The 24,712-nt window shown below is 31.5% G+C and overlaps 1 protein-coding gene across 1 annotated transcript in view; it reads right to left on the reverse strand.

Moving 5' to 3' along the window:
- LOC118183323 (cGMP-dependent protein kinase 1-like) overlaps positions 1–24,712 on the reverse strand; it is a 509,379-nt gene that overhangs the window by 249,870 nt on the left and 234,797 nt on the right. Inside the window, exon 6 of the mRNA XM_085824166.1 lies at positions 14,769–14,832. Coding sequence (XP_085680292.1) covers positions 14,769–14,832 — 64 coding nt within the window. The remainder of the gene's footprint in view (positions 1–14,768; positions 14,833–24,712) is intronic.

Genomic DNA, 24,712 nt, shown 5'->3' on the forward strand with positions numbered 1-24,712 from the left:
TCTTAGCATACCTTCGTGGTGTACTGGCAAGCATACTCGGCGCGTCTTCGAGAGGTCCGAGGTTCGAGTTCTGGCTAAGGTATGGATCATTTTTCGCGTCTGTCAGCATGAAAAATCCTAAAGTCTCTACCGAATGATCCAAAAAGTAGCAAAAATGTTTCAGGAAAAGCAAAAATTATTTGGAATGTGTTAAAAAGATGTTAATATTTGCATACATCTTTTTGTAATTTATAATATTTCGACATGTATATATTTTTCAGAATATAGTGAAGTAATAAGCTTTTTCAAATGGTCTATAGCGTTCCTGCAAAGTAGTGTGTTGTGTATTTCATAGTGACAAAAAACAACTATTTTCTCTTAGGATATTCCCAGGCAGGAATTTAATATCAATGTTGTATCTGCAAAATTACTGCCGAGTTTAAACCTTACATATTTCTCAAATTTTGCACAATATAATCTTGGTAATTACCTGTTGCCATAAAAATTACACAATCATTTAAAAAAGGTATTGAAAATAATCTAAACTCTTACAACGTAACATATAATATAGTCAATAATTTTATGCTTTGAAGTTGTGTGAGAGAATTTTAAGCAAGCTTCTGAAGAATAGAGCGACAGAAATATTTTACTGTGGTTAAAAACAGTCTTAAATATGTCATCCCATAAAATAACATCCATTGAAATAATACTGTCACTTGAAGTTTCATCATGCACATACTATTGTACAATAAAACTGGATTCAAAGAAATTTTTCTTGACTTATATTAACTATATAATAACTGCTTCCATGTAAAATTGTATACCAATTTCGTGGGAAATTAGAAACAGTATCAGTTACGCTAAACACGGACGATATACGTTCTGAACCAAAAAGAAATTCCAATCATTAATCTATAGTAAACTTAGGAGCAATGTTCAATTCAATTATTCTCATTTCAGTTGGAGACATGAACTGTTTAATTTATTCTCTATTAACTGCATTTCCCTTTCCAATCTCTAAAATAGGAAACGAAATATGAATTTCATTTCCAAAGCTCCAGAGATGATTAGATTCGTTCTTCCATAAATCTTCCAAGATTTGCTGCAGTTATTTCGACGCTTGATTTGATGCAGAATAGTTAAGATCTCCTTTTCCCTGATGCAATCAATCTCAGTTAATCATGTATTCAGATGAAAGTAGTTCATAGTCGCAAAGAAAAACAAATCAGTAATAAATATATTCAATAGATACAATGTAAAGAGAATTTCATAAGAAATAAAATGGTGGACTCTAAGAGAATATTATATTTGTCAATAAGCAATCATTTCTGGCAATTTGCAAGTTATTAAATAAATTAAAATCCATACAAAATTGGTATATTTAATTTAGCCCAAAGAGGGCGTTAGCCCAGAGGGCTATTAATCTCGAAATGGTAATTTTGCTTTGAATGACTTGAATGCGGTGTATAAATTTTCTAATTGTTGTCCAAATCTTGAATTTCAAATTCCTTTTATTATGTATTGCATATTTTTTTAACGAATTTTTGATTAAAAAACTCAACGATTTCAAAGCGAGCAACACACCATACGGAATAAAATATTTTTATCTCCAGCGAGCAAGACTGTCTATCGAAAATTCTAAATTATGTTCTTTTTAAATATTATTAGCCCAAATGCTCTCGAAACGTATATGTGTCTGTAAATCTAAAAAACTCCCGTCAGGGCGTAATATGAAATCTAAAGGTCTCAGATTTTATTTTCATCCTTTTATTAGACTTTTAAGCTTTTTTTGTTTGTTTATGTGCAAAATATAAATATTTTTTCAGTATGTTCCTGTAACTCTAAGTTTCTTCATATAGTTTTTATTAGTGCTAAAGTGAAGTTAGTCTTAAAAAGGGATCTTGCATTGGTTCACTGTAAACGGAGTACCAATTTTCAAACTGTTGCCATTAAATGTTATCGTCCTGTTATCACCCATCACATGTTATCGTAATTAATTTCTTTAATTTAAAAAAAAAATAAGTGATGAAGAAATGTATGTATGCACGTATGTTCGCATGTATGTTTGTATGTTCCTTGCATTATAAAAAACGACGGTTCCTAGACCCATCAAATTTTGAATAAGGTAATTCTCCACTCAAACATGATCGAATTTTAAATTTCGAAATTTTTTTGTATCAGGAATTTAAATGCAGAAATACTCTTATAAAACAGGAACACTTTATTTACTAACCTATTAATCTCGAAATGGCATTTTGCGTTGAATCAATTAAATGCAATGTACAATTTTTCAAACTGTTGCCACTAAATATTATCGCCCTGTATTGTATTTAAAGAAACTAAATAATGAAGAATCTCCATGTTTCTGGTATTGTGAGAAAACAACGGTAACTAGAGTCATAAAGTTTTGAATAAATTGGCCCTCCTCCCGAACATGGGCACCTGGAATTTAGGAATTTATTTTATTGTCTGTTTCATCTTTCGTAAAACGTTAGCTAATTTTGATTAATAAACTCAGTGATTGGAAGGACAGCAGTGGCAACACTGTTCGAAATAAAACATTTATATCTGCAGCGCGTGAGACTGTTGCCATTCAGAAAAATGTAAGATATTTATCTTTCGATTTCATTTGTACCTTTCCTTTCTAGATACTGTGAAGCTTATGTTTCCCGACGTTTTATTAACATATTTGAAAAACCTTAAAGGCAGTGAAAAACACCTGGCACATATAATAACAAATCCTAAAAAAGATAAAGTAATCTACCTAATATAATAAGCTCTCATCTTACTTCACTGCTGAATCAATATTTATACAGAGAAACTACTTTTACAGGATTATGAGATTAGAATCGAAGCGCTAACTTTGCCTCAGGGAAAAAGGTCTTTGTGGAACACAGTTTTAAGATCGTGTACGATAAAAAAAAAAAAAGAAAATTTGTGCCAAGCAAACACCAGTTTTAGAATCTTGAGATCAAAGTGAGTTTTTAAGTGCTTTTAAACTAGATTGTAGATTTTTTTTAGTTAAATATGCAAGAAACTTTTACAATTCTTACATAGCCTGAAAGTTTGAGCTGAAATTACCCTTCAAAGACATACTGTTCCAAAAGAAAAGTTCATGTATAGATAGATAGATACATTGCCTACAAAAACACTTAACAGACCTTTCTTTTTTCCAACCGTTAGTTGTACACGGATACGTTTAGTTACAAAAATGTTTTAAATACCGCAAAGTTCCCTGTTTTTGTATTTTTATATTAAAAAAAACTTAATTTTGCATAAAATTCGAAATCTAACTTTTTTTAATGCTTATACTTATGTTAATAAAAATTTTTTACTCGTTATAAAATATAGAACATGAAAAGGTTGACATCCGGAAAAACTGCCGGATAAAAATTGACCGAGATATTTAATTTCAAAATTTGCGCTATTTAATTTCATTTTGAATTTGCGCTGAGAAATCGGTTAGTGAATAAATTAGACTAGTTCGAGAATGTTTTTTTCTCTTAAAGTTTATTAAATGATAGTCTTTTGTGATTTACATATGTCTTTATTTATAATTTGTTTTACATTTGATATGCAGAAAACGTTTTACACGTGTAATTCATAGGTTTTCAAAGTCCATAAAATTGCATCATTAATATTCTCATGAAGTTTAATTACTTTAGAATCATGATCTAGTAACCGTAAAAAAAGCTCATTAAAATGCAAATATTTTTCATTTCAATGAATATAAATAATATAACGATTTCGCTACTTGCCGTTATTGAAGCACTGTGTTCTAGAGTACAAGTTGTAGAAAATTCTGCGCAAAAACTATCCATTTTGAAATTGTAATTGATAGTTATAGTGATATAAAATATTATATTGCAATAAAAATTTATATTGATCACTATTTTCATAATAATGCTCATAGAAGTCCTCGTCAGATAATCTCTTAATATCAGAAACATTTCTCTGAAGGATATTTTATTTTTAATTCCGTACAAATGCAAATCCTTAGCTTTCCAGTTTCTGTACAACGAGAACGGGAATATTCTCCGTGGCCGTTTCGACGTGACCGTTTCGCCGTCGGGACGTTTCGTCGTCGGGACGTTTCGTCGTCAAGACATATTTTTCTTTACACGACTGTATTATACCTTGCCGTATTATAGTAAGTTGATTTAGTTTAATATTTCTGTTTAGTTTAATAATTTAATAAACATATTATATAAAATAATGTATAAGATGTTTTTGTGTAAACTTATATACAAACACATCTTTAGGCATGACATATTAATTTTAAGAGATTAATGTGCTGACAAGATTCCAAAGTAATTCCGTTTCCCATTCATTCGCAAAAATGTGGATTTTCTGCTTGTATGAATGATTTCTCTGAGCTAGCCGATTGAAATTTCAAGAAAGTTTGACGAATCATGTAAATATCGCACCCGCATAATTTTAAAATCGATAATGAAACTTCTGTTATATCAGAAGTTTAGCTACAGTTAGTTCTCTTAGATACTGACATAATTTTCCAACTAACTGTGTCTAACTTCTTTATATTTCATACTTGTAAACAACTATATATATTACAAGCAGCATTTATTAAGTATACAAAAGGTAAACAAAATTATTAAACTAAAAAAATTTAATACGACAAGATATAATAAAGTCACGTAAATAAAATATGTCTTGACGGCGAAACGGCCCCGGTGAAATGACTTCGAAAAGTCCTAGACCCGTGAACGCCCTCTGAATATGATTCCTGATTTTTATATCAGATATGTCTCGGCGAATTTTTATTGTATGGGAGTCAAAGGATTCATGTTCCATTTTTTATAACGAGTGCAAAGTTTTCCTAAATATAAGTACATAGACTGGAGAAAAGAGTAAAAAATTAGTTTTCGTATTTTATGCATTAAAAAATTAATTAAGTCTTTGCTTTATTTAAAAAATTTGTAACTGAAACCCTATGTCTACGACCAATGGTTGCAAAATAAAGGCTGCAGTGTAAGGGCTTTTGTGAACACTCGTATGAATTAAATTAGAAACTGTTTATGTTATCTGTATTTAAACACCAAAACACGAGAAGTTCTCAGAAACAATAGTATTTAAGAAATCATATCATGATTTAAAAAATAGAAAAATTGAGAAAAATTTCAGAAGGTCTCAGAATTTTTCATTAACGCTAGTATTTCAGAAATCATTTTATGACTTAAGAATGTAGAAAAATTCTCTTAATTGAAAGCTTTAAGAAATTTAAATATAAAATAAGTTACATAACGAAGTGTTTTAACGAACCAAAAACATTCCAATATTCCATCCATGTAAAACAGTGGCATAATGATTAATATGATTAATACACGAAGTCGATTATTCGGAGAAGCTACTGGATTCCAAATGGGGTTACTCAGAATCTTTCATGATTTTTATTTATCCTAGACCTCCTAGTTCTCCATATTTGTCTAAGATGTTTTGCGTACAGTTGGCGGGGTATTTACTTGTGATGCATTGGTCGGGACTTGCCAGATACATCAGAGATTTGGCCGTCTCTTTAACAAGAATATTGTTCAGAGGGAATCTAAATATACAGATATTACCTCCGCAAGATGGAGAACAAAGAACTGTAAATATCCATGTCTTTCCTCGGAACTGAAACACTGCTCAACGATATAGTGGCCCACTCAGATAAGCACAATAGCGAACAGGGCAATCATTTGCTTTAGCTACAAAAGTGGTGAATCACCGTCCAGAGTTGGAATGGTCGACTAGGCTTCACTCGTTTCCCGCAGTGTATTTAGTTTAGTAGAGTTATATAAGATAGTAAAGGTATTTTTATGTGTTCTTGTGACTGCAGTGGATAGCACATCAGTGTTGGTAATCAGACATCCCGTTTTCGACTCAGATAAAACGCACAATGGTTGTTTCGATATTTTGCACTTCAAAGAGTATTAACGAAAAATATTTTCTTCGTGAATTGGGAAAGTTCTTACTTTAAGAAATAGCTGCAAAAACTGATTAATAGGTAAATCTTGAAAATATTACCATACAACATCAAATTAAATCTGAGCTGACGTTGTATTGCTGGCGTCAAACAAAACCACATTCTAGGCAAAAGGAACTGACACTGCGTTAAATGCATGTTCTAACAATGCATTTATGTGAAAACGGTCCGAAGTTTCAGCCAAAAAGATAAGAAACAATGGACGCTAAAGAAAAGAAAATAAATAAATAAAACCGAAAATTTAACAGCGCACATAAAGAATAAAATAAAATTATCCTTAACCGTGTGGAGAACAATAGCAAAATAATCTAGTTAGCAGAACAAAACGTGGATCTAGGTACACGTTATTAACACAAAGGACTTAAAGATTACATTAGTTGCAAAGCCATTGATAAGGAAAAAAATATATTAGACTTTTTACCACAGAATGAAAATCACGTAATGCATATATTGATAACAAATGCAAGACGCTAATGACGGGAGTTTTCTTTGTATGTGTATGAAAAGTAAGACATAAAATCGCAAGAATTGTTAGATGTTTAAATGCATTACGTATATAAAAAATGCACAGAAATAAAATATAATAGTATAATATAAAATATGCACTCAAATAAGGTGCAAAGCCATTGATAAGCCATTGATTACATTAGTTGCAAAGCCATTGATAAGGAAAAAAATATATTAGACTTTTTACCACAGAATGAAAATCACGTAATGCATATATTGATAACAAAAGCAAGACGCTAATGACGGGAGTTTTCTTTGTATGTGTATGAAAAGTAAGACATAAAATCGCAAGAATTGTTAGATGTTTAAATGCATTACGTATATAAAAAATTCACAGAAATAAAATATAATAGTATAATATAAAATATGCACTCAAATAAGGTGTTTTCTTTTCCTTACCTCATACCTTCGCGGTGTAATTAGAAGTACGTCCATCTATCATCGGAAGTTCCTAAGTTTGAGTCTCGGTGATGGCATTGCTAATTTTCTCCTTTCTTACTCCAGTAGAAAAACCTTAATAGACTCTGCATACAAAGGTTTCCAAGGTAGTGATTTCGAATATGATAAATAAATTTAAAATACGAAAGCAGACCGTTTAGATTTTTACTTCTTTCAGTCCAGTCATTTGACCCATTGCTAAAACCAATAAAATTCTAACAGAAGATATTTTATAAATTGTTTTCTGAAGAGAAACGTCGCAGATAATGATTAAAATTGCCTCCAGTTATGAGATATAACTAGCCACTTTTAAGAAATTATCGCATTTCTCCAAGTTTGCTCTTATGTGTAAGTAATTAACATGACAAACAATTATTTGGAACACACTTGGTTCGAATTCCGCCGAGGCGCAAATAATAACATATACAACGCTTTCTATTACATATGTCCAAACTAAAATTTAATGGGTTGTTATTTTTTATCTGAATTTGGTCATCTGGGTCTCATGCGTTTCCCCAACTGCCCTTTTAATAAAAGGGAAAATTAATTTAGAAGTCAAACAACAAAAAAAAAAGCATTATATTCGCAAATTTTCACAAGACTTGTTTCGATGGTTTTACCGAACCATCTTCCTCAGCTGCCAAAGAGCAAATGAATGATTTCATTCATAATAATAAATATATCCATAATAACAAAAATATGCTGCGAGTCGAATTTCCAACCTTCAACGGAAAAAAATGGCTGACTTTTTTAAACATTCCTACTAATGGTATGTAAAACGTTTGCAATAAATTGCACACTTAATAAATATTTACTTAAGCTATAAAAAGCGCATTTCCATGAATTAAACAGGTTTTTTTTCATTCTCCCGTTTAACCGGTATTTTGCTTAACCGGCTTAATTAAGGCCGGTTAAGAGTAATTCTACTGTATCAAAAATTAACACATAACTAAATCAAATCCTTGCGAAATTTTTTTTCATTTTTCAATTTTCCTGTCCTGCAAATACCCTAAATTCTCTGTTCCTTCAAGAGACCTGAATTCCACATGATTTCGGAGGAGAATAAGATTAACTAAATCAGGGCATTTAGAAATCACGGCTGCTTCCATTTCGCTGATACACTCAATTTGTAAAATATATAAGCTGACTGCAATGAATTGCAAAAGTTGTTGCAATTCATTGCATTGATTGTGCAAAAAACATTAAAACTTTTGAACAATAAATGCCTAGCTGGTTTTAAATTTCCGTGGCGAGAAAATAATAATACCCGTAAAGAAAAATTAAAGCGGGAAATTTAGCTAAAGAAACGATCTTTCAAAATATCGAAGTCATTGCTTCCTTCATAGCAGTTAAAGCAATTCTATCATTTAATTCTTCGGCTAGGACATTAACACATAATACAGTCTATTAATTAAATAGCAAAAGCTTGCTTAGTCATATTCACTTCTGGGTGATTTATATACCTGAAAATACTTTCATTTTTCGAATAGCGAATTCATTTATTTCCTTAATTTACTCTCTGTGGGCACGGCCTTTTCGATCCGCTTATGAATAATTGTATTTAAAGAGCATTTATTAGCTAAATTTGTATAATTAATTTAGTCTGTTTTCAAAAGCTATTTTTATTCATAAGATAATATTTAATCATTTACGTAAATAGGGAATCAAAGTATTTTAAATAATAAGACAATATATTATAATTGGCAAACAATCTCATGCCTGGGTTAAAACACTCGTACCCGTCAGAGGGTTAAAAGCCTTTATATGCTAGTTCTAGTTACATAAAAAATTACCTTTTATTAAAACAGTCTTTTTTTTTAACTGAATAAAAAATTCTGAAAATAATTTTGTTAATTCTGAATTAAAATGTGCGGTAACATTAAGTTATCTCTTACTCAATGCAATGAACAAAACAGATCTGGCTTACATGAAATAATTTAATATTTAAAAATAAATGTTATGTGAGAAATATTTATTATTGTTCCTAAATTTTAAACAGCATTTCCTTTTTAAATTTTATAATATTTGTATGAATTCCTGTTATTAAATTTTGAAATAAATTATTTAAATGCATAATTGTAATATTAATTAATTTTATTGGATTATTAATTCTTGAATTTATATATATATGCATATAATTATTAATACTTGCATATTATTATCTTATTAATATATGATATTATGTAAATATAGCTTCATTTTAGGTATTCACTATATATTCGAAGCATATTGGAAACAATTCAGGATGAAATACAACGCATCCTTGCCGATGAAGTTTGAACCTTATTCGCACTTTTTCTGACGGCATCGATCTACTCTGTTTTACATTCAGAAGATTGGAAAATTCCTTTCCTAACTGTGTAAAGCAATTAGATTCATTTTGGATCAAACAGGGAAAAATCAGTTATTCCTTCAGACAAAAAGTAAAAAAAACTTACATTCTCCCCCATTTGAAGAGTAAAAAGTTAGAAAAAACACAGTAGCCAAATCCCTTTGGTGATGAAGTATCTTCCAAAATATTTTCGTTCATGCTCCACTTATAGAGTCACTAAGTTTATGTCGGAAAAGAGAATAGGAAAAATCAGCGATAACCTCCTTCGGTATTAGAATCCGGACCTCCCGAGTGCTAGCCGGATTTGCTCTCAAATACACCTGGAAAGCACGCAGTAATAAAAGAGGATATTCCTTACAAATGAATAAAAACTGCTGGCCTTCCAGAATATAATACATTGAAAGAAGCTCTTATACGCTTGAAATTTGCAATAATTTTATTCGAATGCAGTATCACACAAACATGCAGCATGGCACAAACTTATTATACTTCATTGCGGCTGGTTCAATAAACAAATCACGTGACACAGGCACTATATTTCCTTTAACGTTATTTAATTAAACTAATTCTAAATATGAAATAAATGATGCGAAATAAGCGAACCTTTGGCTGTCATGGCTGTCACAAACACAATATTCTATCAACCGCTAGACTTGCTGCCACACGCAAAAGATAGAAACAGAAAAACATACACACACTCTACAACGATAAACCATAGATCAATTATCGTCAACGCCCGGGAGTACTGATAATTCAGCCATTTAGCCATCAGAGTTAAGCGATCTTAGATTTTATATACTTCTTGATCAATGGTACCGGTAACACTACCTAAAAACACTAAACAAAAAGAACAGTAGATTATTCTAAATACTGAAATTATGTATTTTCTCACCGTTCCTTTGAATCGTAAGTATTAGCATGCGTCGTTAAAGAATGACAGACATCCGAGAGAATTTCTGAGATACAAAGGAAGAATTGAGGATTATAGAGACTGAAGAATAACCTTCTAAAATATCTTTGCTGGTTGATGAGAGTATGGAATCTGTGGTTGTAGGAGAGATGAATCTATCGACAGAAATTACTGGATCAAATACCACCAAACGTGAGGACAGGCATGTTGTGCGCATGGCGGGGGTGGCTCGCTAAATGATATTAAGAAGCCTGATGTAAAGATTAGAATCTATTGCATATTATGTGCTATCATAACTTACCATTTGACATATCTGCAGGGGAGGAGAATCTTTCAAAGCACCCTTAATTGCTGTGATTACCAAGGACTGAACCTTACTACACACTGCTGGAATAGACTGCACCATGATATTAACCTAGCATTAAACATCATCATTCCATTTCGCCATCTGCTATGATTGAAGTGCTATCAGATTTTACCTCTGAACACCTGCTGATACACATCGCCGTCGCACTCAGTAACTACCATCTACACTGAAGCTTTTGAATTTGTGTTTCTCTCTTAGTTTCAAGCACTTCCATCGGCTACATTTTAACGGGCCCAACAAGTAGCCATATTACATGTAACATGCAAAAATTAAGTAGCCCTACTTTCTTAGCACGTCTGTTTTGATATGCTACGTATCGAAAACATCTAAGAGGACTGGTAGAACAGCAGACACCAACAGCGCCTACTTCATTAAAACTACTTCATTGCTACTTTTGAACACTGCCCACAAGCAGAAATAGCATAGGTTGACATATCTGATACACACCTGAAGACCCTTTGGCTTAATGCCAAGGTGAATTATCTCAACATTTATTGTCAGCAATGGCAAATATACACATAATGATCCCCTAATGTTCTGCAAAACAAGCGAGGTAGTAATTTTAATTAGTTCACCCTGGTACCTTATATTTTCCTTTAGTAAATGTGATTTCGATATTTCTTCTTTATTTTGGATAACCATAATAGTATAATATATGATTAAGTAGACCTTCGCTAATAAATTTTTGTTACTTAAAAGCAAACTCATATAGTAATATAAAAAACCTATTAACCCCACATCATTTTATTACAAATGTTTTCTATGAACACTTGAACTTCTATTCATTTTGAGAAGAAAGAGTTCATATAAATATTTTTAATGAAATATCTGAATATTTCTTGCTCTGCTAAAACGGCATTTTGTATATCAGCTTTAGCATTCTAAACAAACTTTATTTAATACATGTTATAATGTGCTGAACAGTACATGTTTACGTACATTTTAGAACTTTAGTAAATGTTTTAGAACAAATTTTAGAACATTTTAGAACAAATTTTAATAACACTGCAGTCTCACAGCAAATCTTGCCAATCGATTCCTCGCGGCGAGAAAAGCAAGTACTGTGAGATGTTGCTTGCAAGGGGAAAAATCACTTTCTTTGAAATTCGACATTCAGTAAAATAATAAATGATCTCGGCTTGAAAAATACATGAGAAATTCGCTACGTCTTCCTGATTTGTAGTGTAGATTTTAACAAGGAAATAAATTTTTAAAAAAAACTAGAAATGCGCTTAACTTTTCCTATTTTTTGCGATGATTGATTTCCATCATAGTTTCTACAAGCCTTTCTATAAGAATATCCCACTTTCACACTATCTATATATTGCTTCACTGAAATGGCCGGATTCAAATTCATGAAGTCGTATGTGCTAAGGCCTCATCTTATACTTAAAAGCCTCCTATAAAATAACCCCATATTTAAAAATATCTTTGAATCTATGCATTCATTTTATACTAGATATCTATTGATTCAATAAGCTAGAACTACGTATATTTAAACTAAAATTTATTTAGAACTTTATCACGAGAAGACTTTCATTAAGTTGTTTCCATGTAGGTGGGTTTGTAAATATAGTGTTCCTTTTTTCTAAGAATATTTCTTCATTTATTCCTGATGAAGTTATTTGAACTCATAATTCGCTTTACAAGAACCAATACATCTAGATTTAAATCTACCGTTACAACGAAACTGAAGAAGCTTTGAATTAAATAAAACTGAATATTTGAAATTATTAACATATAAAAAGATATTATGTACTTACTTACTTGGTATTAACGTTCTGTTTTTATGTAAACTGTATTTCATTCAATAAACTAAACATATTAAACTGATTTAATAAAATGGGAAACCGTAAAATATAATAGAAGACAGAGGAAAATGATAGACATGATCATACATGTAGGTAGTATTTCAAGTGGATTGCCGTTATGTATGTATATTTTATTATTTTATAAATACGATTTTTATATTTTATAATTATTTCATTATTTTAAATTAATTTAGTATTTATTAAAAATAATCATTAACACATTATAAAGTATTTCTCCCGCCTTCTGAGCACGCCTTCGTGGTGTGGTGGTCTGCACGCTGGGCGCGTATTCCAGAGGTGCGTGGTTCGATTCCAGACGAGGACGTTGCTCATTTCTCATGACTCCTGTTTCCAAATAACCTAATGTCTCTATAACATAATTCAACTGAAATTAATTAGTAAATTCTTTACTAAATTAGTGAGTAATTTTAATTATTTTATTTATTTAAATTATTTGTAAAGAAATGTTTTTAAAATTTTGCAAGCTTTTATATTTTTGTGCTAAATTAAACGTTTGATCGTGAAAAATAATGTTGTTTCGATTCAGTTCGGAATTTGAAACTGAAGACGCTTGAATAATGCAAAGTTAATAACGCTTGAATGTATAAAATATCTACGTCATCTCGTTTGTCTTCGTCTTCAGTCTAGATTTTTTTAGACTGCAAAATGTCTTCGAAAATAACCTGAATTTTGTTTCTAAACCCGTAATTCCGCTTATTATAATTATTTTTCGAGGCTTTAATCAGCACAAATATAATATCCAAAACAATGGTACAGCCTTATGACGAAGCAATAAAAGAAATAGAGTCCTCTTTTATCTGCAAATGCTGTGGAAAGACATAGCTTTCTGATTGTGGTAGAATGATAAAGAGTTAATCTAATGGGAAAGGTGGCTGCAGACTATCTGCCACTTCCCGATACGTGATCCGTTAATGAGAAGGCGTAATGGCGAATGACCGATAATGATTGTGGAAGCTTTACACTTCATCGAAATTACGCTTTGTAACAGAGCTGATTAGAAATTTACATAACAAGCAAGAACTCAGACAAAATATATTATTTGCTGAGTTTTAGCATACTCATTATCTCCGAATTTTCACGTTAAGAAGACTTATTTTCTCAACATTTTCCTATATTCGCAATACCAAGCACATCATAATAATGTAGACAATGGGGTAAACATACTTCATGCTGTACATCTACTAGAATATTCGCACTTCATAGTTTCGGGAGAGGAGAAATGCTGATTTCTTAAACGTCAGTTTTATTCAACCATATTTTATGCTGGGCATATTGCAGCAAATAAATCAAGATATATCAATAATCGGGTTTAATAAAAGAAAGCGAATTATCATGGGAAAAATTCTTTTCCAGAAAGATTTTTTTTTTCTATACTAAATTTTATCAAATTTCAAAGTTCATGAATTTTTGAAAAAAAAAAAAAAAAAAGGTTTCGAAGTTAAATTATCGTTATGGCATATATATAACTGTAAATTTCTCTTACACATTAATATACATGGTGTCCCATAAACCCGGATAACATTCAAAACATATAAATTCAACCGTCTGACGCATCAACATGTTATTTATATATATAACAAGGCCTTATACTCAGAGGGGGATGTTTTTTGATTAAGACACAATTTAGTTCAAACGTTCACCCGTAGAAAAAGTTATATTGCTATAAAAAAAGGGAAATTTAAATCCTAAAAAAATAATATGAAATTGAGACTTCAAAAGAGATTACTATAGTATCAGCAATGTGGCAATATACTCTCGAATATACCGAATATAGTAAATATTCAATAATTAATTTTTCTTTCATTCCTTTCTTATGTCGTGATACTAACGTCGCCACCTAGTGGTAACAATGTGCACTAAAATATATTCTCACTCCAAAAATAAAAGTATCCGCTTATGTCGATCTAATATCCTTTGTGGGTAAAGTGTACACACTCATAAACGTTTTTTAAAAATTTTATATAGCTCTTTTGAAAAGTGTCCAAATTTATGGAAAACTACTTAAGTTTTAAAACAGAGAATCCTGAAATATTTAGAACTAAGCTCCATTGTAAAAATTATAAAATAGTAATGTTCGTTTTATTTTAAATTTGCATTTGAATGTGATGAACATGAAGTCTTAAAAGACTCGCGAAAATATAACTTACCAATTTTCTGGTGTCACAGTAGCAAATGCACAAAGCTAATATAATGCGCGAACACTTTTTTAATATTTATTCTGATTATTTTACAAATTATGTTATTAATAATTTAATCTTTTTTTAATTACTTATTTCATTTACAAGAGAATTTATATATTTATCTACCTTATGAAATTTTGTTATTTACATAATTTTATTGTACAATCTTGTAAAATTGATTTTCTTCAAATTAGTAACTTTGATTTCTATAATACAATAAATTTTTCTGTGCTCACTTACTACTTCCAATACGTCTGCCATCTTTGCTAAAACTTCATCTTTCAAATTTTTCAATAGCGGAACACTGTAATAAAAGAAAATTGGAAGATTATTTCTGCAAAATAATGATTATAAAAAATTCAGTTAATATTTTCAGAAGTTTAGAATAAAATGACAAGAAAGTTTTGAACGATATTTATTTCTGTAGGTTAAAAAGCATCATAATATAAAGCAAGCAGCAATTTATATGTCCAGCTGTTTTGAACGCTCTTAATTTTAAATCAAAGGAAATTAAACATCAAAAATAAAAATTAATAATATCATTTCAAAACTCATTGGATATGCAAATTTGCTTTAATAAAAACATAAAATGGAATGATAATGCACATATATGTAAATGTACTGCTTTTGATTAATAACGCTTGAAATGGTATTTAACTTGTACTAAGTATCAAATTGCTCTTAAATGTACTTAAAAAACAGTCGATGAAAGAGGCTCTGAGCTTAAGAACAAATATTTCAGATTAAATATATATTTGTTCGCATTCAAAAATATTATAACTTCTCAACACAATAAAGCTCAATTTGCAATGTTATAAATTATTACGTAATAAAAAGTTCTCATTCGTATATGTTTCACACATAGTTTGCAATACTTTACTAATCGGAAATCTAAGCACAAATACAAATATAAATATACTTAATATTTCAGAGTAGCACTATACTGGTATCTATTTTATTAATAGGATACTTAGGTTAAAATAAAAGAACATGATTTTATTACAGCGAATAAATATTTTAAAATTTAGTAGACATGTTCTAGGAAATTTAACTTTTTTTCAGTAACCTGTTTGTATGTATTTTGGTTTTTATACATATGAAAACCAAAATACAAATTATGAAAATAAAAATAAAGCTGATGTGTACAACACATGACTTCCTTGTTCGGAATATTAAATTATACGCATTTTTCCTGCATTTCATTTAAACTTATTTCATTGAATTAAACCTATTTCGGCGCATAAACCATAATTAAATAAATGCACTCTTTAAATTTCACTATATTAATTTAAACTAGAAACACTCTGGCCCTAGTTTCACTGACATCTGATTAGCGTTACATCTGATTCACTTTAGAACTCAAAATGCACATAAAATTATATCATCTGAAGAATTTTCTAATCGTTATTACATGTTCTATTCAAATATTATAATAAATCTAAAACGATGTATAAAAAATTAACAAATAAAGAAGAAACATTTTTTCACAGACGATTGATTCAACGCCGCTTACATAATACGCATGCGCTACTCGTAAACATTCTTCTCTGTCCGAGACAGACTGGGATCAATATTTGCTGCTAATAGGAAATACTTATTTCCTCGAATTTCATTAGAGATATATTTCTCATTCAATTAATTCAATTCTTACTTCGCGGCAAGCCAAATATACATAAAAATACAAAACATATTCATTAAAAATTGAAAGATATTGAAAAACATAAAACACCAAATACAGTTAAAACAATGAAAAACATTTTACAAATAATTACAGTCTCTACGCAAAAACAAGCAATTCGGTCAGCAGTCAAAAAGACAGATTTTTCGGTGCACAACACTAAAAGTTTCCTTTTGGTCTGACTCGGCAAAAAGACACTGAAGGTGCAGAAAGAATTTATTCACTGTTTTACTAAGTTTCAAATGTAAACAAATATGGCTGCTATGGTAAAAACATTAGGCTTAGCCACACTTAAATAATTTTTAAATTGTTGATAATTCTACAAATTTGGCATGCAGATTAACTAAAGGCATAAAACCTTAACCGGAAGATAAGAAGAACAATCATTTTTAAGGCAATCACTTTTATTGCAATCATTATCATTATTATTATATTTCATTATTATTATTATTATTATTATTATCAGTATTATTACTTTTAAAGCAATCATTATCATCATTTAAATTCAATCATTTTTAAAGCAGAAAATGCACAATTTGCAAACATGTAAGAATTATAAAAACTGAGCTCACTGATCTGAGTAACAGAGTGGATATATTTATATACTTTCGGTGCGGTCGATTGTAACCAAAACGAGAGGTACACATCTGCATGTTATGGCAGTCCTGTATACAAAATTTCAACGTTCTGAGACTTTTGTTTTTGAGTTATGCCAGATACATACATACGTACGTACATACAGATGCCACGAAACAATCTTTTCTGAATTCATTTTTCTCATTCCTTTATTGTGTCATTACGTACAGATGTCACGCAAACCACATCGTTAAATTGCATTCGATAGCGGTCAAAATGGATATTTTGTTGAAATATGACACCCGAAATTTTTTCGCGATGACAATACTTTCTTTTTACTTCGCACAAGGAAGTAAAAAGACAAATATTTTGGAATGAAAATTTTGGGCAACAGCTTTTTATTTGAAATTGGAAAGAAATAGTGTCAACTTCTTTTAAATTTATTTTGGCTGTACTCTTATATGCGCCCTAAGATCACCAAATGTGGCAATATGTGTTCTGCGCTGGTTTTTGGCGCGATTGTGTGTTGTATAGCAACCCTTTTGACGTTGAGTACTCCTTTGCTGGATTGTTTTAATTGCTCATTGGTTCGTGTCGTGCGTGTTCTGAAATGGCCTATGTTGCAATGAGAGAAGTGGTTGCAAGAGGGTCTGGGAGATTATTTTTAGTGGCTATGCATGATAGAAGTAAAGAAACGCTGATGCAATGTATTAAAGAGTGGTTTGAGCCTTGTACAACTATTTTTTCGGATCGCTGGAAATCTTACAAGGATTTTGAAAAAGATTGTTTTGAACATTTATTTGTGAAACATAACAGTTTTGTGGATAGTGAGTCTGGCTGTCATATAAATACGATAGAGATTACGTGGCGGCATGTTAAAGCTACGTATATAAATAGTTTTCTACGTATATAAAAGTTTTTCTACTTTCCGAATATAAATAGGCATATTTATATTCGGAAATGCGTTTTTGAGTTTTATTTGGTGGTTTATATATATATTTTTTCATCGTTGTCTGAAATGGGAGAAGATGCTTTTAACAAATTTATGATGAAATTGCTTTGGTGATATTTGAAATTGATATTTCTTGTGTTCGAAAAAGCATTCATTCATGGTAAGTGCATTTTATTTTATCCTTGTTCTTATTTTATAGAATTCTATGTTCATTGTTTTCTTTAGTATGAATTTCTCTCGTTATTGTTTTTTTTTTTTTTTTTTTTTTTTAATTGTTTGAAATTTATTTTAGTTATTTTAGTTTATTTTGTTGATTAGTGCGCAATGCCTAGATTGTGCAATTCTTAGATTTTTTTTTAAATTTAAACAGAACGCTGTGTACATAGTATTCTTGAAATTTATTGTTGTTATGCTAATTTATTAAAGCGAGGTGTATGTAGTTCGTTGATTCCTTCACTGCCTAGATTGTGCAATTCTGTGATGTTTTTCGAAGTTAAAACATATCACCGTGTACATGGATTCTTGTCAAATATTTTTGGTTAGAAACTTTACGTTTTTGCTATCTAAATGTTTTGTTTTTGTTTCGGATTTTTAGTTTAAATTGTGCGTTCAAAACGTGTTTTTGCATGTGCGAAAACAGCGTTATTGGAGACACTTTAGGCTTAAAGTTCGAAATGTAGACAAAAAATTTAGATAGTAATATTGCACCGTGGAGTTTCTCGCCAAAAATGTTTGGCGAGAAATTTGGCAACTTGAGGGCGCCTATAAGAGTAACTCCTTTATTTTTCATACGAAATGTCGCATGTAAACAAACTGTAGATTAAAGGATAGCATTTTCGCTTTCTGAAGAGAAACTTTCCTATTACATAATTCAAAAGGTTGTGAAATGCATATTATTAAAATTTTTATGTTGAAAAAAACATTATTATTCGGAAAAGGAAACACGGTCAGTATTAACTTCTACATGGAAGGAATACTCCAAACGAATTCCCGCAGCAAGCACATCGTGTTTATAATGTTCCTAAAGTTAGGTCGTTGATAAAGCAACCCAGACTGTATAGTGCTTAGGAGACCCTGACTGCGATATCGAAGGGCCCGGGTTCGAATCCCGGAAAAGGCATGCATATAAAATTGTCTGTCCTTTTTAAAGGAGGTAACGGTAGCTGCATATTAGGTGCCTCCACAATGCAATGGCCACCACTCCTGCCCTTATGGTGAAGTGCCCGCAAATCGCAAATTTAAAAATTTTCCAGTGTCTCGAAAATTTGCAAATATAAAGCTGATTTGTGTTATTTGCATTCTAAAATAAACAATTTGTAGAACTCTGAAGGAAAAATAATTTATAGGAGATAAATGGGAATGCATTGTGATCTTTGGTGAAGCATCGTTTTATCAAAATGATTGCAACAGAAAAGGTCTATTTAATTTTGAAAACAAAGACAAATAATGTAAAAACCTGTTTTTGTCAATGTAAAAACCTGTTTTTCTCAATGTAAAAAAGAAAATTTTTGTGAGGTGTTTATGATTGTCACAGGATTCTCTTAGAATTTGAATTAAAAATATGAAGAGTGGTAGAAAATGTTAAAATTAACTCAGGATGTTTTCAAGAGAACGTTTCACGTTCAATATTTGCCCAATAAGTTCCATTTCTTTATATTAATGAGTTCCAAAGAGTGAAACTTCATCAAGACAAAGCAACAAGTCACGTTTCGAAAAGTACTATTGCATACGTTGAAAAAATGGAGACTAAAACAGGTAGTGGATGTATACTTTTTTCAACGTATTTCTACAAAGTCCTTACAATCCTAGTTTCATCTATGGACTACTGTGTGTTTGGTCTCTCGAAAAGAGTGTTTTCTAAGCTAATTGGGAATCAAGACTCTTGGAAATTTTACGCAACACCCTTCCATCATGGAAAATTATGACACAGACTTATAGGTCAATAAAACGGCTATCAGATCGAGCATTTAAAACAACACTCTTTAAATTTTAAAACAAAAAAAGGGTCTCGAAAATGGGTACGATTCCGTTATAGGGATCGTACGAAATTGCAGCGAAAATATATGCGCAAAAGTGGCAAATTTATAAATTTTACAACGCGTTAAAGTTAGATGGTTTTACATTTGTGTAATTGTACAACGCGTTGTTTTACATAAGTCACCATTGAAATATCTGGTTTAATTTTTGAATTTGTTTGATAGCGCTAAGAATCTAACAATTTGGGATTTGCTCCGTGATGAAGTATGCAATAGAACGTTTTCAAAGAAAAGGCATCATTCATGATACAAAATAAATGTTCGAAAACCCACGAGATAAAATTGTGTTTTAGCGGTAATTCAATAGTGTAATGATGGTGCAGGAAAGAAACGTGTAATGAGAAGAAAAGATTAAGAAAGGATTATTAAGTCAAAATTGTTCGAAAATCCTCTTCCTTACAGCCATCAGGTTCGTCTAATTTCTGGTGTCGGGAGATGATATCTATTGAATTCTATGAACTCCAGCTGAAGATGAACGACAGTATAACTGTAGACTGAAACAAATAGCATGCGTGAGGTTAACATGCTGTAGCTTTAATTTCTCGGCCTAAGTTGAAAATCAGCGGATATGGCAAAATTATTGAAGTGGACGAAAGGCTTTTCATTAGAAGAACAAATGACATAAGAAGTGTTTTTCCTCCACAACGGGATTGTGGTTTTCAGCGGATTGTGCAGAGAATCAAGTGAATGTTTCTTAATTGCTGCTCCAGATCAATGGGATTTCATGATAAAGAAATTCGTTAGTGGCATTCGCTATTGAGGAGTGTTGAAAGCTCTCTACGAGAGTTCTGTCAACTACCAGAGATAAGTGGACCTTTGGATTTGTAGACGAGTACTTTAAATACTGGTATAAAAGCATACTCTGACTGCTACTCCTAAGTTTGTCATACATTAAGACACAATAACACGCCGAACAAATACTAAATCAGAAGTCAAACAACAAAAATCAGTATTATATTTTCAAATTTTTACAGGACTAGTTTCGATGGTTTTACCGAACCACCATCCTCAGCTGCAAAAGCGCAAATGAACGAGATAGGATACAATGATTAGATAAGATAAGAAAGCCTGGACATTATTCTGTCTAAAAATTTTTTAAAAATGTATTGCTGATTACAACGCAAATAAAGTTTAGCTTTCAAGGATTGTAAAGAATTCCGTTTTTCGAAATGACCTTAATTATAGGTATAAATAAACAGAGACTCCAATTCAAGCTCGTCGTCAGGTTCTGTTACGGAAAACTGCTGATTCGTGATTTAGCAAAATGATGTACCATCGCAATAAATTAACATAATTTTACAAATATTGCAGGAGAACATATTAACAAATAATTTCAGAAACCATGTTAATATGAAAAATTAGTAAATATAGATAGTTCATATCTAAAGAAGCAAAGTAGAAGAAACATAAATGTATTTTATAAGCAGAGATCGCAGTCAAATTTTGGAATTTTTAAACTTTTTAGAAACATTTCAGATTGGAAATTTTTGCAAGTTCATAATACAAATGTAAAATTCAATTGTATGAATGACGAAACATAGTACAGATAGTAGAAAAGATAGTAAGTGAACTATAGATAATTTACATAACTTACAGAAAAGTTAATTAGACGCTAGACATGGCAAAATTCAATTACATAATTTAATAATAACTTAGTATTAATTTTCTTGCGAAGCCGTGGAATTTTAATTATGTATATCATGTAAGAGTTCCAATCATTTAGAGGCATTTCTAGATGAAAATTCTTTAAAATAGATGGAAAAAAGATAAAGGAGTAGATCTTCCTTTCCTCCCCATAAACATAACACTAACATAAAAAGATGTCTTGAAACAAAATAAGAAGGAAATAGTCCGTGGCTAGTTATAAATTGGTTCAAGTGACCAATATGGAATAGTCGTTCATTATCAAATTTTGACTGAAACCTAAGGCTTTTTTAAATTTGCAATGCTTCCTTCCAATGCATATTGCCACGCATTCATCGAAATTAAGTGCCAAAATTTGACTTAATTAAGCACCCTCATTATAAGCGTTTTCTTGACAAATTGATAAGCTCTTTGATTTTTCATTTGGTCAGTATGAAACGCAATACAAGAAAATGTTGAGTTTTGGATTTAATGTAGTTTAGCAATTAATGCGATAACAATAAGTCAGGACTAATCTGGATAATGAATGGCATCCACAGCAAACAGATGATATACTTGTACATAAGAAGTTTGAGTTATAAACTTTAGTGGTTTATTGATATAAACTTCGCAAAAAACCTTTAAACCTTTGCTAGAAGCTCTAGAAGATCATTTTTAAAATTCTTTACGTTTTTTAAAGTCAGTTAATCACAACAAATAAAATACATAATTCTGAGATAAAAAGGGAGAATTAAATTAATAAGAATTACATTATTAATTTAAATTTTATTCTGTTAGCGATCTTTATTCAAATATGCTTACAATACAAGGCAGTATTTTTTGTATATTGGGATTTTAAGAATACTTCTAATAATAATGAAATGCATTTGCACTGATTTAAAACAATGCAATAGAATATTTGATTAATTCGATGAAATTTAAAACTTTTGCCAAACATTAATTAGTATTTTTCAAAAAATTATCTTCTCAATAGTACGAGCACATTAATCATAGGCATTTAATATAATGAAAGCGGAACAGAAAATGGTAAAAACGAATTCTGAAAGATGATTTCCAACAGCTGTGGATAATTTAATTTTATTTCATTGGGAAGGAAATTTAATTTCAGCATAATTAATTATTGGAAAAGTTAAATTTAGTATAGAGCTCTATAAAACTTAAGTTTCATAATCTAAGGGCAATTCATTAATAATAGTCATGCAAACTTTTTCGTTGCACCACTTCTTGTTAAACCTGGAAATTAGCTGAAGTTCGATGATCAATTACCCAAGCTACGTTTAAAGAAACTAAAGAATTTTCAAAACTCTCATAAATTTTCTAAATGAAAACAGCTGAACATTAATTTAATTTATTGTTGTAAGAAGGAATTATGTTCAAAATAAAGGAACATTAATCTCTGTTTTCAATAAGAAGAGCGTTACGGCTTTGTAATAAACTTGACCTGAAACTATAATATTGATTTTCTGTTTCGAAGCGGCTTTCCTATAACTAGTTATCTTTAAACGGGCATCCTATTAGAGCATTAAAAATCGCAACCTAATTTGGGAAATAGAAAAGAATGCCTTGTTAAGTAAATATGAGTGCAAAAAAACTATTGTTTAACTGACTGCATATACACTCATGTCCATAAATTAAGGATAATTCGGAGTCACGCGGAAATCGAACTCTAAAATAAATATATCACCTATAAAATCACTACACACATCTTCAAGAATCATATTTTTCAGGAGTAACCAGTAAATTTCAGGAAGTAACCAGATGACACCGATGATACGTCTCAATGACGAGAGTGTAAGAGAGTGATATATAAGGAATACAGGCAAAGAAGTGAAATTGTTCGCAGGCGCTATATAAGCATTTCAGTGTAGTCACCGAATAGTTATGACACAAAGGACGCATTTGGATGATTTTTTACGTGGTAGAATTATCGGCCGTCTGGAATGTGGGCGTACCCAACTGGAAGTATCAGACGAACTTGGAATTGCCCAGAGTGTCATCTCCAGGCTTTGACAACGATTCCAAGATGATGGTAATGTGAGTAGACGTTACAGCAAAGGTCGCCCCAGAGTTACAACACCAAATGAGGACCGGTATTTGGCAGTTACTGCCAAAAGAAACAGGCGGAGCACAGTCTCAGACCTGTCTCGTCAGCTCTCTTCAGCCACTGGTACGACAATTTCAAGGCAGACCGTGTACAGACGCTTAGGGCAGATTGGTCTATATGCTCGTAGACCTGTCAGATGCGTTCCACTTACTGCAACTCACTGTCGCCTGCGGTTAGCCTGGAGTAGAGAGCATGCATTGTGGACACCGCAACAGTGGGCTTGTGTGATGTTTTTCGACGAGTCCAGGTTTAGCTTGCAGTCTGATTGTCGCCGGATTTTCATATGGAGAGCTCCAGGTACCCGTTATCACCAAGAAAACATCATTGAACGACACCGTTACGGTGGTGCACGAGTGCTTGTTTGGGGTGTAATTATTCTGGGTTCCAGAACTGACCTGCATGTTCAAATTGAAACCATGACAAGTCAAATCTATCGGGACGTCATTCTGGAACAACATGTACGTTTGTTTCGGGGCGCCATGGGCGCACAATTTGTGTTTATGGATGACAACGCCCGTCCTCACCGTGCAAACATCGTAAGCGAATGCCTTCAATCGGAGGATATCACCCGTATGGACTGGCCAGCATTCTCACCGGACTTGAATCCAGTAGAGCACGTGTGGGACATGCTTGTCCAACGAGTTGCAGCCCGTCAACTTCCTCCTACATGTCTACCGGAACTTCGGAGAGCATTCCTTTTTGAGTGGTGTAATATCCCCCAAGATCAGATCGATAATGTGATACTCAGCATGTCTAGGCGTTGTACGGACTGTATTTCATTGTCTGGGAGACATACAATGTATTAACAATCATACCAACCATGTAATATTGTTTTTTTGTAAACAGGTGGTTTTTGTAATTTGCTCCAGGGAGAAAAAATCGCTAATTTTTTTAATAATATCAAACATATAGCATCTTTTTTTGCTCTTTACCTTTTGTTTAATAAATAAGCTTTACAAATAAGTCAAATTTGTTTTGCTTCTAACTCTTCCTTTGCCTGATTTTGCATTATCCTTAATTTATGGACATGAGTGTATTTGAGCGGTAGTAGTAGTAGTGCTTTCTGAGTTTGAATCCTATCGCTTCCTTCAGCTGCAACTAAACAGAAGATAAATATAACAGTATCACTTTCTTCATCTGCAACTAAATGAAAGATAAGTACTACACACATTTCTGATACTTCTGTTTCCTTTA

Source organism: Stegodyphus dumicola, chromosome 9, assembly GCF_044657685.1.
Source record: "Stegodyphus dumicola isolate Sdum_Otavi_A_Nest chromosome 9, ASM4465768v1".
Lineage (NCBI taxonomy): Eukaryota > Metazoa > Arthropoda > Arachnida > Araneae > Eresidae > Stegodyphus > Stegodyphus dumicola.